General features: G+C 42.0%; 1 protein-coding gene across 8 annotated transcripts in view; it reads right to left on the bottom strand.

Moving 5' to 3' along the window:
- atp11b (ATPase phospholipid transporting 11B (putative)) overlaps positions 1-17,199 on the bottom strand; it is a 41,163-nt gene that overhangs the window by 16,792 nt on the left and 7,172 nt on the right. For 7 of the 8 annotated variants that reach the window (XR_008831645.1, XR_008831646.1, XR_008831643.1 and 4 more), the window contains exons 4-26: positions 16,578-16,658; positions 16,058-16,165; positions 14,919-15,047; positions 13,617-13,720; positions 12,783-12,830; positions 12,354-12,418; positions 11,760-11,841; positions 11,513-11,663; positions 9,483-9,680; positions 9,030-9,188; positions 8,480-8,667; positions 6,668-6,736; positions 6,449-6,522; positions 6,114-6,217; positions 4,989-5,170; positions 2,819-3,022; positions 2,326-2,479; positions 2,129-2,231; positions 1,862-2,007; positions 1,622-1,681; positions 962-1,089; positions 652-790; positions 75-98 (exon numbers count right to left, since the gene is read on the bottom strand). Coding sequence is in view for 5 of the 8 variants with exons in the window: in XM_056413809.1 (XP_056269784.1) it covers positions 75-98; positions 652-790; positions 962-1,089; positions 1,622-1,681; positions 1,862-2,007; positions 2,129-2,231; positions 2,326-2,479; positions 2,819-3,022; positions 4,989-5,170; positions 6,114-6,217; positions 6,449-6,522; positions 6,668-6,736; positions 8,480-8,667; positions 9,030-9,188; positions 9,483-9,680; positions 11,513-11,663; positions 11,760-11,841; positions 12,354-12,418; positions 12,783-12,830; positions 13,617-13,720; positions 14,919-15,047; positions 16,058-16,165; positions 16,578-16,658 (2,700 nt within the window). In the remaining 3 variants the exon portion in view is untranslated. The remainder of the gene's footprint in view (positions 1-74; positions 99-651; positions 791-961; positions 1,090-1,621; positions 1,682-1,861; positions 2,008-2,128; positions 2,232-2,325; positions 2,480-2,818; positions 3,023-4,988; positions 5,171-6,113; positions 6,218-6,448; positions 6,523-6,667; positions 6,737-8,479; positions 8,668-9,029; positions 9,189-9,482; positions 9,681-11,512; positions 11,664-11,759; positions 11,842-12,353; positions 12,419-12,782; positions 12,831-13,616; positions 13,721-14,918; positions 15,048-16,057; positions 16,166-16,577; positions 16,659-17,199) is intronic. The other variant, XM_056413808.1, reaches the window with a different exon arrangement.

The raw sequence follows: 17,199 nt of genomic DNA, 5'->3' as shown, positions 1-17,199 counted from the left end.
GAGCAATTATCCTGATAGTCCTCTCATTAACCCCTCCCAAAGAAGACACATTACACTGTCGAGCAGACTCTTACCAGCTGCCTGTTAGCTCGCAAGATCTGAAGACATGCACAGCGTGAAGGCAGAAGGAAAAAAGAGAAATCAACCAAAGATAGAAGAAAAGACAAGCGAGAGAGAGAGTGCAAAAGGGGTGAGGGATTTCTGAAATATCAAACTTCAAATGGAGAGACAGACAGCAAAGATATGCAGCAGAAAAGAATACAGAAGGAAACAGATGATGAAGAATCAGAGAGAGAGAAACAGAGGATATGATACGATTACTACAACGTACTTGTCAACAAGTGGATGACAGTAGTAGAGACAAACATACTGTACACAAGGCTATTAAAAAAACTAAATAATGAGGGAAACACAAATAAGAAAATAGCAAGATTAAATGGAGTGAGTGAAGAACGTCCAACAGGAAACCAGCCCCATCAGTAACAATAACTCATAACACACACACAGCTATTAAATCTATCATTCGTTTCCTGAATCAACATTTTCCTAAAATGTTTTGGTAAATCCTCTGAGCAGAACCTTTTCTTGTCTAATGATCCTTCTGTAAACACACAGCACATCATACACAAACACACACAGCCAAGGACACACCTGTCCGTTGCCCATAAGCGAGGTGTCCTCGCCCATCAGTAGATAGGATCCGAAGAAGAAGATAAAGGCGTGAAGGAAACCCAACAAAGTCCAGTACAGGAACGTCCGGAAAGACAGCAGAGAATTCCTGCTGATGTCCCTGTAGGATACAAACAAGTTGTTTACATAAATGTTACTTAAAATGTTACAAAAATATCTTTGTTAAACAGCACGGATATTTTTCAAATATATAAAATATATTACAAAAAGCTTCCCACGAGCAGTTAAGGCTTATCTGCAGTGTGCACCGCCGGATTACACGTAAACATACCTGTACAGGGCGGGTTTACTCTGCAGCACGTGTGGGTGGACCAGCTGCTCAAACAGACTGAACACCAGGATGGGCAGCGAGGTGAAGCAGATGTTGTACAGTGTCAGATAAACACTGTCATACAGAGTCTGGGAAGGACAGAGACCACATTTAACTTCACACCGACCTGTTATCTGAGACGGACGTCCGTCATCGACCTTAACTCAGACCAAACACGCAAAGTGCTTCAATAGTGTCAGACAAAGTAAGAAAGAAATGGTAGATTTTTGTCTTGGACCAAAGCAGTAACCTTAATAACGGACTCAAAGTTTAGCAACAGACATGATGTTAATGATGGTTTGATAAACAATTAAACCTAAAGCGATATTGTATTAAAATGTTAAGACTTTAACATGTGAAATCCACTGTTTAAATGTTAAAACAACTTTGAATGGCTCAAAGCAATAAGTAAAACTCATGAAATATTACCAATGAAGTTCTGGCATGTTGAGTATTTCGAAACTTAAAAATAATATCAAATTAAAAACGGTAATAAAACTGGATATCAAGCTGCCTCATCCAAAGACGAGCTTTGAAAAGAGTTGGAATAGTTATGTAGTCAACATTCAAAGCACAAACAACTCAGTGACATATGAGCGAGAGGAGAGATAAAACACTTACTTGTTGTGAAAACAGACAGAAGAACTGGTATAAAAACTGTGGCGTGATAAAACACACATTCTAGAAAAGACAGAGTGAGGGAACGAAACATTAAAAACATTTCAGTGAATAGGGATTTGGCCTTTCATAGTCTCGTTGCGTTTGTTAGACTTATTCTGCAGGCATTGTTCAAAACAATGGATTATCATACATATATATATATAAAAGGAAAGCATGTGCAGAGAAAGTTACGTTACTCACCTTGTAGAAAAAGTACTGTACAAGTGTAGCTATTCGAATGTAGTAGAAGTGACCGTGGACTAGCAGCAGTTTGGACAGGAACTTAAACCTGGCAATTGCATAGTCACTATTTCTCACAGCCTGGCGACCCTCCTTCCCCATGATACCTGAATATGCACACACACACACACACACGTATTGGAGGACACACTGCAGAATGTGAGACTTTGGGACCATATTTATTGTTTGTGTGTGTGTGTGTGTGTGTGTGTGCGTGCGTGCGCTTACCTATGCCCACATGCGCTTCCTGTATCATACTGACATCATTTGCTCCATCTCCAATCGCTAGAGTGATGGGTTTCTCTGGGGAGGTTTTCAAAAGACGCACCACCTGGACAGAACCAAGGGAAAATGACCTCTGGACAGTCTGAGGGTAATGTACTTTAGTGTGTGTGTGTGTGAGTGTGTGTGGTGAGGACTGGTACCTTAGCTTTCTGTAGCGGGGCCATGCGGCAGCACAGCACAGCTGAACAGTTTTTAGAAACGTCCATAAAGAGCTTCTCGTGTTCCCTCAAGGCTAAAGACAGACTGGCCCCATCCACGACTAACCCGTGCTGAATGACATGGTCCTCCTTTATCCTGGAGAAGAGAGAACAAAGTACAGCACATGAAACTTGGTGTATCGGGACAGGAACGAGAAGAACCACGAGCAACAACTCCAATCACATGCCATATTAAATTATGCTGTTAGGTGTTGTAAACCATAAAAACATGAATCATAAAAACCAGAGAACAAGTTGAGGTCCAGACCGGTTTACACCGATGCAGACATTAATAACAGGACATCAATCAAAGCCATGGTATCCAAATAAAACTTAACTTTTCATCTAATAGTTAAAGAGCTCCATTATCCTTAGAAAACAAAGATTCAAGATGCATTTAAAGAGACAGTGTATATTCAAGGGTCAAAAGACTCACCTCCTGTCCAGTCTGCGGAGCTGCTCGGCACACTCGTTATCAGAACGTTGCTGCAGAAGCTCCAGGATGTTCATGGTGCGGTGAAAGTGGCCACAGGAAAGGCTGACGCTGACCGCCGTCTCGTGTTTGTCCCCCGTGAGCACCCATACTTTGATCCCTGCCATCCGCAGAGCCTCAATGGTCTCCTGGACTTTGTCTTGAAGTCTGACAGACGAGGGAGGAAGAGAATATAAACCATGTACTCATGTTGCATGTACTGTATATGCAAAGCTTCCAGTGATCCCCATGTGTAACATTAGATCCATCCACAGGTAACAAATAACTAAGGAAAATGTTGTACACCCGTTGTGGGTGAAGGGATGACGCTAGCTGGCAGTTTTACCTGTGGTTTTACAGCTGTGAATGTAATGCGGTTAAGCCACGCAGGCGTGTTAGTAAACAACAGAGTCCATCATTCAATACATCTATTTGAGAATAGGCAAGAACAAACCTGCTTCAAAACAAACAAGCAAACGTAACTCATACATTATTGTTAGATAAATGAGTAGCCCTAGTTTGAACAGACTTCTTCAACAGCAACACATGAAACTAAAAGGTCCATGGCTGCATGTTCTCCATCTCCAATACCAGGAGGAGGGGTGGCAAAACCCCTCTGGGTCTCCTGTTGTGTTGTGAATCTTGCCTCCGCGTCCCCTGGGTCTCGACAGGGTCAAAGTTGTCTCTGATATTGGGCAGCACTGATTATTAATAATACGACCATGCCTGTCAGCATAACACTATTCTAACAGTCTCAAAACAGAGGGACATTTTAATGACGTCTTTTATGATACAGGAGATCCTTTGATTGTTTCCATGTGTGCTGCAGGAGGAATTCATTCCAGAAACAGAACAGGAGTGATACATGGAGAGGGAGAAGAGGCTCATGGGAGGAGCCGATGGCGAGCCGATGCAAACGCATATCAACATTCATTTCCAGAGAAGTGGCCCAGTGGGGCGACATCTTCCTCACCGCTGACTCCACATTGTTTGTTGAAGATCCTCACGTCCACTGTGTTTATCTTTCCGTTTCCGCTCATGCGTTTCCTTACGGTTTCTTAATGACAGTTTTTCTCGGACATCAAACTGTTTTTGTTTTGTTACATATGGTCTATTGCCATTTTCTAGCAACAAAACGTTTCACAACACTAGGAGTCTGCAGCCATTACAGTCTTTAAAGGCAACATTTAGCTTTGAACTAAAGGCTAATGTCACAATGCTCTCACAATGAAAGGCAAAAACGCTGACGGTGAACAGGTATGTTTCCCATGGTCCCCAATCTTAGTTCAGCATGCTGACCTTTACTAATTAGCACTAAACACAAAGTGCAACTGAGGCCAACGAGAATGTAATTAGGTTTTCAGGTTTGGTCACAAACTAAAGTATTGGACAAATTACACTTTTGACCTGATAATGGCCCTCAATGAAAAGTCAAGAGATCACAGAAGTTATTAACATTTACGTTCTGGGGAACTTGACTATCCATACATTTTACACAAACATTTTTTTAAACAAAGTGGACCTGCTGGTGTCGTTAGCAGAAAGGTCTGGAGATCACCAGTCAGAAGGCTCGTCCTCTGTGGACCGTGAACGTTTACTAACATCAAGACTATCTATCCGTAGCTGCTGGGATATTTCAGTCTACACAGTCCACCTACACTGTCACCCCTACAGCCAACGTGGCTTTAAATGCACAGGAGGCACCTAAACATAATTTTCGAGCCACAATACATGAATCTAAACATTAACTATATGTTATTTACTCAGTGCTAGTGGCAACACATGATTTAGATATCATAACTGGGCCACTGAAGTGACTTTCAGATGATATTGAATCACGTATTCCATTCAGTGGCTTTAATTTAATACAAGTAGCCATACTGTAAAAAGCTAAAAAGCCAGCAACTACTGATTTAAAGCAACTTATTCCTCCTGGAGGCATAAGTAAATATACACTGTACTACACAATGGGCGACCAAAGAGGGGAACCTAAACACATCCATTGTGCTACTGCTTTCTGTTTAGAATATACTAAACATGTACAGAGTTCTACCAGACGTGAAAAATAGGATGAGAACTAGTTTTTAGGAGGGACAATACCAATATATTCAAATGTATTTGTTAGGCTCCGTACTTGTCCTCGACCCCGGTTGCTCCCAGCAGATGCATGTCTCTCTCAATGTAGGCGAAGGCCTCTTGCAGCCTCTCCTCTCTCTGCTGCAGCGCGGTGCGGGCAGCATTCAGATGCTTGTCCACATCAACGTATTCCTCTGGGCTGAAGTGGCGACACGCGACAACCAAGGTACGCAGACCTTTCTACAGCGGGAGGAGGAGAAGGAGGAGGGTGGATGACGGGGATACGAGAAAACATGGGACACGAGTCAGGATATAAGTCGTAAACAAAGAAAAAAAAACAAGAGAACATAGAGAAAGGAAGAAAGATGTTATGATACAAAATGATGTCATCATGTCAAACTGAAAGAACAACCTTGTTTAGAGACGAGAGGTTAACGCTGCGAAGTCAAGAGGGTGAGGAGGAGAAGAAAAGGAAAGCGAGGCGAACGGATGAAGAGAGAAAGAGCAGAACATTTTGTTTTATCAGAGCTTGGCTTTAAATCACAGAACCGGCCTGAGGGGAAAACGACCACAAATCAACCCAGTAGAGCACCGACTCCTGAGTACTGACGTCCGATGATAGTGTGTGTGTGTGTGTGTGTGTGTGTGTGTGTGTGTCTGTTGTGGTGAAGCATTTACAGTCTAATGGGAACACGGTGCTCCAGAGCCAAAAGTAATCACTTCAACGCGGGGAAATGCCAGGCCGACACACAGAGACATGCAATACTGAACATATGGACCAAGAGGCAGTTGAGGGATATTGAAAGGTTTCATTAATAGATTGAGAAGGATTTTTTTCTGTCAATAAAATCTTTGAAGAGGCAAATGTGTATGAATTACATTCAATGGGTCTCAAATGTCTGCTTATCTACCCATCTTTGAATCGGGAAAGATGAATATTGAAAATGGTATCAACTCAGACCGTCACAGGTAGTTTGTGACTTACCAAAAAAAAGAAACTACATTCATCTGAAGGAATACGATATGTATATGAAGTGTTGCAAACGCATCAAAATCTCTGCAACAAATGTGACGTGGGTTTACAGACTAATACCCTCTGAATGAAAGTGTTATAGAGCAGTAATAGTGCAAGCGGCTGGAAAACCTGAGACAACATACACATTTTTGTAAAATAAAATCTTACCAAGGCAAACTCGTCAACGTGCAGTCTCGTCTTTTCTATCTCACCGCTGGTAGTGAAAGGCAAGATGGCCGACTCTGCGCCCTTGGTGAACAGCACTTTGCCACCTTGAAAGTCAAGACAGCAATACAAATGAATATACACTGCGGAAATACTACGAATACAATGACAAATTGTGCATTTGGTCACAAAATAAAGTTGTGAAAAATCTAAACGTATTCATTTGCACTCTCTAAAACCATTTTAATGCATTTTCTTATATTTCCAGTCTTAAATTTGAACATATAAACACGTTTTTAGTGAATAATGCTAAAAGCACTAGTTAAAGGTGTCGTTACCTGAGGGAGTCTCCAGGATGACGCTCATTCTCCTGCGGTCTGCATCAAACTCCAACAGATGGAGCATTTTATATCTGGGGAAGGAAAGCGATGCACTGACTTTGGAATCAGAAAACAGACTCTTTCAGCTTACAAACACTTTTCTGTTTGCAGTCTAGATGTATTGATTTTTATGGCATATGTATTTGTCATTTAAGAGGTTGATAGAGTTACACATACTTCTCTGACTTGCCAAATGTTTTGATCTCCTTGGTATCTCCACTGGAGCGAGTGAAGGCCACTCCAATCCTGAGGAGAGAAAAAACAGACTACAGTTCTAAAAACAGGTTGAAGATCAAAATTAGGATGTTTTTGCAAGGAATGGGGCCTTTCCAAGTTAACATGTTTAGCTATAGCACTCCACTCAGGCTATTCATCAGCACAGCTTAATGACGAATGCAAATTGGTAGATGTTAGGGCACACGGACTGCGTGGCCCTTTTCAAGCACACCTGCTATTCTGGTTCATGCATGTGCAGCAGTGCAAAGTGAGCTGGCACAATACACTCAACCCGGCAAATCAGGCACATCTTGTCTCAAAAAGATTCAGAAAAACTTGTTCAGGCATTTGTGACTTCTAGACTGGATTACTGCAACTCCTTATTATCAGGCTGCTCTAATAAGTCTCTTAGGTCCCTCCAGTTGATCCAGAATGCTGCAGCTCGTGTTCTCACTAAAACTAAGAAAAGAGATCACATCACTCCTGCACTAGCTGCTCTGCACTGGCTCCTTGTAAAATCAAGAATCACTTTTAAAATTCTACTCTTCACCTACAAAGCCTTGATTGGTGATGCTCCATCATATCTTAAGGAGCTTGTAGTACCATATTGCCCCACTAGAGAGCTGCGTTCACTAAATGTGGGGCTACTTGTGGTCCCTAGAGTGCTAAAAAGTAGGATGGGAACCAGAGACTTCAGTTATCAAGCTCCTCTTTTATGGAACCAGCCTACATTTTCAGTCTAGGGGGCCGACACAGTCACCTCATATAAGAGTAGACTTCAGACTTTCCTCTTTGACAGAGCTTATAGTTAGGGCTGAATCAGGTTCACCTGGTCCATCCCCTAGATATACTGCTATAGGCTTATAGGCTGCTGGGGAATGTTTTAGGATACACTGAGCACCCATCTCCTCTTCTCTCTCTCCTTATGGATGAATTTACATCTCTCCATTCCACATTACCAATTCTACTTCCTCCTCGGAGTCTTTGTGACTGCACGTCTCATTGGACCTGGCTGTGTCTGAAGCTGGTTCTCGGTCATGACTCCTGAATCCCCTGGCCTGGCCCCCCTCTCCTCTGTTTCTCCTTCTGTTTCACGGATTGTAGAAATCTAGATCGTGGTCCATGTCTACTACTAATTATTTATACATTTCTGTCATATTCATTAAATGTGTTGTAACTCTGTAACGCTGTTCATCTGTACACATGACATCCATTGCTTCGGTCCGTTCGGGGAGAGCGATCCTCCTCTGAGGCAAATTTGTAATTTTGGTCGATACAAAATGAACTGAATTGAATAAATTAAAAAATGTCACGAGGATATGGAGTAGCAAGCCTGTTGGAAAAGTAGCCATTAGGGAAGTCCGGGCAAAGAAACCAATTTGGTCGCCTTGAGCACATTCTGATGCCCCCATAATATACACTCATCGTAATCACTGAATGTAGGGAATTATTGTGAGTGAGAATTAGTTTAACTATATATTGAGCAGTTTAAGGTTTATGTGCAGTGACCTCGCCAACTGCCACCCAGGAGGACTACGGTACAAGAAGAGAGGGGTGGGCTCACAGATGTGTCAGCCATTGTCCAGAAAGACAAGAGTAAACAACCAGGTAACCTTGCTCAATGCAATGGAAAGGGGCTGAACTGGGTTTCAGTGGTGATGGTTGGTGGAAACGGCGAGGATAAAGGCTGGAGCGCCTTTGGACGAACAGCTGGCTTCAACCGAAGCAGTACATTTCCAGAAGAGAAGGGATGGAGCTCTAATGTATCTGCACCTCTTTGCTGCCTCCACTAAAGCTTTCTCGTCCGGTGAAGAGGCGTAGTATTCCATGTGACTGGACGAGAAACCGTTTGCATGGGAGAACGAGTCTCCTCCCCCGACCAGGCAGTCCGGCTGGTCGTAGCTGATCTGAACTGTGTGGCACAATGACACCGCCTTGAGGAACAACAATTCATCACCGATCTGGATGGAGAGGGAGGTACGATGGAGAAAGAGACACCATCATTATTTATCATAAAGGTGACACACTGTCATCATCATCAGGTAGATTTGATGAAGAGCTTATGATGCACAAACTGTATGTTTGTACATTTGGATCACATGCTGTTGACAATCCCAAATCATACTGCATTAGACACAATTATATATTGTTAATTACATGAATGGCCTGAGGCAAAAGTACATCTGTAACACTTCAGTTTAATTAAGTCCTATGCTATAGTTGTGTTCGTTTGATGGAAGAAGTGAGAACAGTGTCGATGTACAGTGTGTGTGTGTGTGTGTGTGTGTGTCCTCCAAAAGGAAATAAATGTAATTGGATTTACCAGGTGAGGCGTAGAACCATCTGGTGAATCGTCAGTCATTCCCTCTGCTGCCAGTTTCCCATTAACTTCCCGGTACTTGACTCCGTTAATTGAACACTCACGGAAATGCATCTCGTTTTCCGTTAGCGTGCCCGTCTTATCTGTAAAGACGTACTCCACCTTGGAAACAAAAACACGCAAGTTGAGTATTTTGTTGTTGTGCACTAAAGGTGAGGCGAAGGTGAAGTTCCTTTTTATCCTATGAGGACAATTTATGGGTTCATTATGTACTTAAATACAAACAATTGAATTAAGTTCCATATGCAAATAGGCATATTCCCTGAAAAACAATAACTATTAAATTACAGAGACTACATGAACATGATATCATAAAGTAAATGTGTATGTATGTATCGGTATACGTATCCTTTCTCCCATTCTACATGCATGCGTTCCCGCACTTGTATTGCTCACCTGTCCCAGCTCCTCATTGAGGTCAGAGGTGTTGACCTGAGCTTTCTGGTCACTTTCCTCGTGGTATAGGTCTAAATCCCAGCCAATGAAAAAGGACCCCATGAACTTCTGCATCTCCACAGTAACGTAGAGCGAGATGGGGATGATGAAGTTATAGAGGACCAGAAATGCCAAGAAGTCGGAGATAAACTTCAAGATCTAAAGAGGGATGAGGGTGAACTGTATTAGAATGACACAAGAGGGGGTCAAGGCAATGAGAACACAAACAACCAGTTTATCAAGATAGGAAGATAAATCAATGTCAACTGAACTTTAGGGGTAAAAAACAAACGATTAGGATTGTTGTTGAAAGCAAGATGGAGAGGTTGAAAAAGAACAGAAATGAGAATTACCGCCTCGAGGAACCAGAGGAAGCTGTATTTACATCAATGAAGGTCCGAAATGGAATTACTTAATTTTATAAAATTTTTCATTTGTCTCACATTTAGCCAAACACCTGTTGTGTGAGGTCACAAGTGACTTTGACCTTTGAGCCACCAAATATAATCAGTTCATGTCCTTCAGTGCAAGTGTGTTTTTACACAATGACTTGTGATCAGTTCATGTTACTCGTCTTTATATATTATATATTGCTTCCTAAACAAATTTCACTGATGGTGAGGCTAGAAAAAAGAAAAATGTCATCCAGCACCCGGGCTATCAGCCCCAGCGCCCCCCAGGGATGTGTGCTCTTCTCACTGCTCTTCTCCCTCTACACTAACGATTCCTGAAGCTCGCAGACGACACCACGGTCATCGGCCTCATCCGGGAGGGTGATGAGTCTGACGGGCGGTTGAACAGCTGACCCTCTGATGTGGTCACAACAACCTGGAGACCAGCTCAAAACTGTGAAGATGAATTTGGGCCGGGTCAAATTTTTTGCCCAATCAAGTGGATTCTGATTCCATTTGCAGATGGTTGTATTATAGTGAAGCTAAAATCCCATATTTCCCAGCCTTAAACCTTGCGGTTGGTTAATTGGCTTTTCACACCACAAACAAACCATACTGGTATATGTAGACTGGTATGTGTTGGTTGGTCCGCACCAGGGGTTGACGCTTTCCCACCAGCCAAAATTAACTGTCGTAGTTCCTTTTAACTAAACCAAACAGGTTAGGTGTGAATGCGCCCAAAGAGTGGAACACCTACATGCTGAATCTGAGCAACACATCTGATCCTTCTAATCTAAATCAAAGCAGCCATGGTCATTAATTCCCATCACAGAGTTAATGGCTTGGTGTGACAGGAAAGGAGAGTGAGAGACGACCACAGTGAGCGAGTATCTGCAGTTATACAAAAAGCCAGGTTTATCTACGTTTAACCTGGAATTGAGCCCCAACTTAATAAAAAACATTAGAAAAAGGGAACTAAGGGACATGGATATTGTAATCTTACGGCCTTAAATGTAGACATTTTTCAGAAGGACCAGTAGATTCCCTGGAGAGAGGAGAACGCTGTGATGTGGAGACATGCAATCATCACTAAAAGGGTATCCTGAAAGGTTTCTGGAGCACCTGTCATACTCAATGTGAAAACACAGCCATTCATTTGTTGCTGGTATTCTTCTTTCCAGGAAGAAGAGAGACAAATGCACTGGACTGTTTGTTCCCCCGCTGAGGCTGCTGTTCCCTCGGACTGATTAGTGTTGGCAGGTAGGCTGATAGGCCGGCAGACTGTCCCCATGAATGACACTTTCTCTCCTAATCCTTGTCACAGAATCTACACATTCTAAAACCGCCCTACCCGTCGAGGACTCGGTGTGTGTGTGTGTGCAGGCACATGTGGATTCAAGCGGGGGCTCATCTTTTTGTCTTCACTGACTCTCTCTATAAACTTCTATTGGCAGCAGAGAGAAAAATACTGTTATTATTTGGTGCTGTGAGAGTGGAGGAAAAAAGAAAGAGACAGAAGTCAACTAAAGCCTGCACTACTTACAAATGGAAGATCGATAGGAATGCATTCTTCTGATAATTAATGCAAAGAAGACTTACCGGACTGCTGTTTCTCTCTTGTTCCGTCTCTTGGTTGTAGAAAGGCTGGTCCCATTTGTCTTCAGCCTGCCAGGCGTACTTCAAGATGGTGCTAAGGATGGCCTCAAACAGCAAGATGCCGAGGTAGATGATGAGGAAGGTATTCATGGACCTGACACAGGAACATGATTTATAATTGAATGTTAAATTAACCACATCTTCAGAGCATTATTTTTGCTAACACTGAAAGTTAACGTAAAGCGCTCACTTCTCCACTGCAGAGCGCTTCTGGGACTTGCACTTATAGTTGAGGGCCATCTTGGACTCCATCCCAGTGTAAATTGCCACACCTGCAACAGTACAGTTTGTTGAAGTATTATATCGGGCTTATGGCATATTGGACTATTGACAGACTTGGTCATGAAGTCATGAGAACATAGGAAACCACATTTACATGGAACATGGTAGGTCATTGGCTCAAGTTCTCTACGTCAAAAAACTGCAACATTATACACAAAGCCACCATGGAAGCATTAAGTCAACCAAAAGACTTTGGTGAACACAACCAAACTTCAGCCATATGATAAGTGGATTGTCCTACTCAAGATGTTAACAGAGTTTGGCTTGTTTATGTTACAGCTCTGTCGGGGCTATTTATCATGCTTCTAATATCTGCTGGAGGCAATTCAGAAGCAATCGGTTCTTGAGCAGCTGCATATTGTCTTTCTCTTTCAGTTAAACTTGAAACTCCCCGTTGTAAGAAATCATTTCACCCCCTAGCTGCTCCCAAAACAGTGTATTGACTGCATGTATTGATTGTGAATTAACTACTGTGTTATAAGTTTCAACTGTATTGTCTCACCAAAAATCTCTTTGGTATTTTTCAACCTGGCTCCTCTCAGCAGCAAATTCTCCTGACCCAGCGACCTGACATAAAAGCAAACGAAAACAGCATAAATACAGAGAAAGATGGATGTGGCATTAAGATTTTGGCACAAACAAGACAAGATAGGGTCTTGATATAAACTCAAAATACTTACCAGTCCATGAGTCTAACACATCTTCTGTGGTTTCTCATTTTGAAATTTTTTGTAACGCTCTGCTAGAAGCCTCCACGACTGTTCCATCGTATTGGACTAATGGTGTATCTTTGGCATAAGACCTTTCACTAATCAGAAGGCCATGTTTCTAATGCTCATCTTATTGGCAATGTCCGTTTATCAGGCCTAAGCTTGATCACACAATTATTCACTCATCATTAGCAAAAGCTGCTGGATGAAACCGGTCTCACCTGACGATCTCCTCTTCATGTTGAGTCACCGTAATCCGACCGACGAACCTGGAAAACACCAAAAGCATTTCCGTTGAGTGGTGTGACTGCGATCACATGCACATTGGTAAGCGGGCTACTGGAAGAAATCTTGGAAATGCAAGAAATATGCGAAAGGCTTTGCCATGCACTTCTATAATGTGTTTACTAAGCCCTGGGGTGAACAGCGTCATGTTAACTGGGAGAATGTGTATACATGTTAACAAAAGAACAACTGCTCAAGCATGGGAAATGTTAATATCAGCTGGACTTGTCATATTATTTTAATAAAGTAAAGCCCTTACTTTTCACCCTGCTGCCACAGTGATATGTTCCCTATGTGGAGCATTGGTCATGCACACACACACAATAATAACACCTTGAGCAACCTGGTGTAGTGAATACAATTAGGCTCCTCCAGCTGTATACTAACAAGGTTTTTCTTAATCCCCTAATCTGATTAAAGAAACCAGGTTTCTGGTTAATATGACACTGAAGAAATCAGATTACTGTGGAAATCTCACAATGGCTGCTTTAGTGAAGTGCATTTAAATGCAGCAAATGTTGAGCAGGTGAGGGAAACAGCGACCAGGAGAAGGGGAAGGGAAAAAAACTGCCTCATCTAAAAATACACTGATCGATCCTAAAGTAGCCAGCGGAGAAAGACGAGAGGAAGAGGGGTTGTTGAAGAGGCAATGAAGCTCATCTCAACTTGTCTATTTAATAACATATCTCTACCACGTTTTAATCATATGGCTTCTAAAGTGGTATTTGGAGACCTCATGCTGAAGGTGTGTTCACGTAGGTACGCCTTACCTGTACAGGTCAGCGTCCGGTTGTTGACACTCCACGACAGCCTCCAGAGCCTCAAGTTGGGACACCGACTGACACACTGCTGTCTCCGCCACAGAGAAGTGGGTCTACAAACATTCACAACGCACAAATACAGTTACGGCTGACGAAAGGGACATCTGGTTTAGAATTGGACAAAGATGTTCAAACTAGAGACAACTGGATCTACAGCCTGCTTTGCAGGAGAGGAGGCTGCACCTCAACCGGTATTCTGACTGTATGGAGGGAAAATGTCAAATGTGAGGTGACAGATGAATCTGCTCCAACCAACCAACAGGTGGATACGATTGCTTAAGAAATTGCTAAATGTTCGTGTAGCACATGGAAGTGCAAGGCAGCATTGTACTCCAGGGGAAAGTACTGAGTACAGGTACGATCACGATATGATCAGCAGTCTTATAGGTGGCATTGTTACCTTCACTAGCATTTGAGGAAACATTCTTGAATGCCTTTCAGAGTCGACCCACTGTTAACTTTCTAACCCTCGGACCTTCCTTAACACACACAATATTCGGACCTCGCCCAAACACAGCTGGGACAGCAATTTCTAAAAATATCAAATGGTTCAAAGATTGTACAAACACGTATCTAGGCCAACACTAAAAACCCACGATAAAATATAAATAAACTGTTACAGAATCATCAACACCTCGTTAGATAGGCCATTAAGAAACATCGCCTCCGGCAAGACTGTGTGGGTGGTGGCGGGACGGATGAGGACTTTCTAAATAAGATATGTAAAGCATCGAAATAATAATATTGTATCCAAGCCATTTAAATACTTTTTTCCAAGACATGCACTCTTATGGCACTCACAGGCTGGCGTTACTCATATGACTGACACCCAGAGGTCTGCCCATCACACCAGATGTTCTGACCAATCGTTAGATTAAAAAGATTAAAATCTGTTTTGGAAATGCATTCACACGTTTGACAGGCCTTACGGGACACAAATGTAAACTCTTTGACTAAATGTAACTTTTGCTCGTTAACCAGCCATGGTGGTTTGCGCCACAAAAATTAGTAAAAGTCTGTCTGTTGAAAGTTTTCATACCCCGGATATTCCCAACTATCTTTGGGCGTTCTTTCCTTTTCCACAGTTACATTGTACATATTTTATATAGTATTTTCTAATATTCTTATGAGGATTTGTATCTCTGATTCTTGTCAATGCACCAATACCCCAAAGCTTGACTTCTACTTGGCAAGGCACTGCATTGGGATGTACTCCCAAAGCTATAATAGGATAGACACACGCAGACGGACCTTAAGGTTGGTTTCTCCATCAAGGCTGGCAGTGGTGATGTGACAGGTGCCATCTGCACGATCCGACGACAGCAACGCCAGGTCAGCGGGGAACGTCTCATCTTTAGCCACGCGGACAATGTCCCCCACCTGCGCGAGTGCGTACACAAACAAACAAAAAAACACAGTTTTAAATCAACACTTTAATGTTAATTGTATTTTTTGCTCTTGGGTGTGTTATTCAATTTCTAATTTACATTTTTGTACGGGTACTTTGTGTAAATAAACCAAATTATTTATGGACCAAAGTGGAAACAAAGTTTGTCAACGAACTAAAAAACGTAGAAAGTATAAATGATTCCCTTTTTTTCCCCAGCAAGCGACATATAGCTGTTATTCAAGAAGCAAGTTGAAGTTAGACGTGGCAAGTCCATAAACAAAACAATAAGCAAGTCTAGAAGTCTCACGGCAGCAGAATTATTAAATGATGCTAAAATGTAAGACAATAGTTGATACCCTCTGCTCTTGTGTTTCATGAAGTGCTCGACACATACACAGGGAAGTGGAGGTAACGTTGCTACCAAGCCGGTTACAAACAGGTCTGGTCGGGAACAACGTGATGACGGAGTTTTGGGGTTTTAGCTACACAAGATAATATTTGGGTAAAAACAGATCAGTGATGGCATTTTGCTCTCACTGTTCTCTGTGAAGTTTGCTGGAAGTGATGAGTCCCAGTGCGTTCTATGTGGAGTGAGCACTGCCCAAATAGCCTATTAAATTGATACAGTATTTAATTTTCATACTGTCAGTTTGAGGCAATTTGGCATTGTGTGTCTAATTAATGTGGCAAGCAGATAGCACACCACTCGCTACATTGTTTTGCAACTTTGCTCCTTGTGCCACTGTGTGCAGGTTCTTAATAAAAAAATTTTTTAAAAATACATTGGTGTATTAGTACAGATTACATCTACAGAAACTCTGCCTTGAGTAGCAGGAATTTAACAGCCCAGTTGAAAGTATGTATGGTGGTTAGCTGTGAGCTGAGAACACTTTGAAGTTATTCCCCAATAACAAACATGATGCTTGGCGTTGGTCGAGGGGCCGTGCTGATCTCAAACAAAGAGCAACACTTTTCTCTCTCATCGTATATTCCATCTTACCCTGATGTTCTTGGATTTTGTCTGCACGAGACTTCCACTGCGAACCACAAACACGGGAGCCCCATTCACCTCGTTGTCAGCTTTGTACCTCAGCCAATCCTCGTAGCCCTACGGAGAAGTGTGTTCAGTAATCGATCACATACAGCAACCTGAGAGCGCTATTGATTAGCGAGGGGGAAGCGGTGATGACACAACTAGTTACTGATCAATTGAAGTGACCAATAGCTGCTCAAGTTATTCAAAGCACAACTTTTCATATCACTGTCATGTTCTTTACTGTTTTTTGAAATAAAGCATCCTGAATCAAATACAGTCTTTTCACATTTTCATTAATTTGACATTGTGAAATTGACAGGAGTTGTTTAAGTTTTCTTAATCAATTTGACTTGAACTGAATACTAAACCAAGTTGAAACATATGTTGACTACGATTAATCTAATTTTAATGACACTGCATGCACGTAAGTTCCCCATTTTCAGCCCAACAAAAATGAAGCTATAATGTCCCTGTGTGCTCTCACCTGTTTTATGGCAGTTATTGTGATCACAAAGAAGAGAGGCAAGCCGCTGGTGACTGGGGAAGTTGGGGTGTCTATCATCAACTAGAAAGACAACAGAGAGAAGTAGTGGCTAATGTGTCACACAGGAAATCTCGATAACTTCCCTCAAAGGTTAACTGCCAGTTCAGAAACACCCACATAAACGCAAACCATGAAACGATTACTAAGTTAAACTCCCCCCCTCCCCCTGTGATACAGAAATAAAAGCCAAAGCATCCTTCAAAGCAAATGTTTAAAAAAACTCTACCCTTCAGTCCTATTATACTTTTTATTCATGAATCAATTTACAAACATATTTTCAGGCATTTTCTTTTTACAAAAGATCACATGAAACACTGTTTGCAGACTAGCATATAATAGTTTAGGGAAGAATGTGGAACAACGAACACAGAAGCAAGAGATACGTCCTCTTAGTGTTTCTATCATGACTCACTTAGTAACTTCAAAGATTTGAATGAGTGGTTGAAAAGAGATTTTTTTTAATTTTTTTTTAGACTGAGTGAAGTCAATTCTGCTTCAGTACACATGCCCAAATAAATTAGGAGAAGGCTGAACATTTGAAAGCGAAATTCTCCTTCGGCAC

This window comes from Pseudoliparis swirei, chromosome 5 (assembly GCF_029220125.1).
Source record: "Pseudoliparis swirei isolate HS2019 ecotype Mariana Trench chromosome 5, NWPU_hadal_v1, whole genome shotgun sequence".
In the NCBI taxonomy this organism is placed as follows: domain Eukaryota; kingdom Metazoa; phylum Chordata; class Actinopteri; order Perciformes; family Liparidae; genus Pseudoliparis; species Pseudoliparis swirei.
Note: the sequence above shows the minus strand (reverse complement) of the source record. Positions and strands in the feature narration are given on the sequence as shown.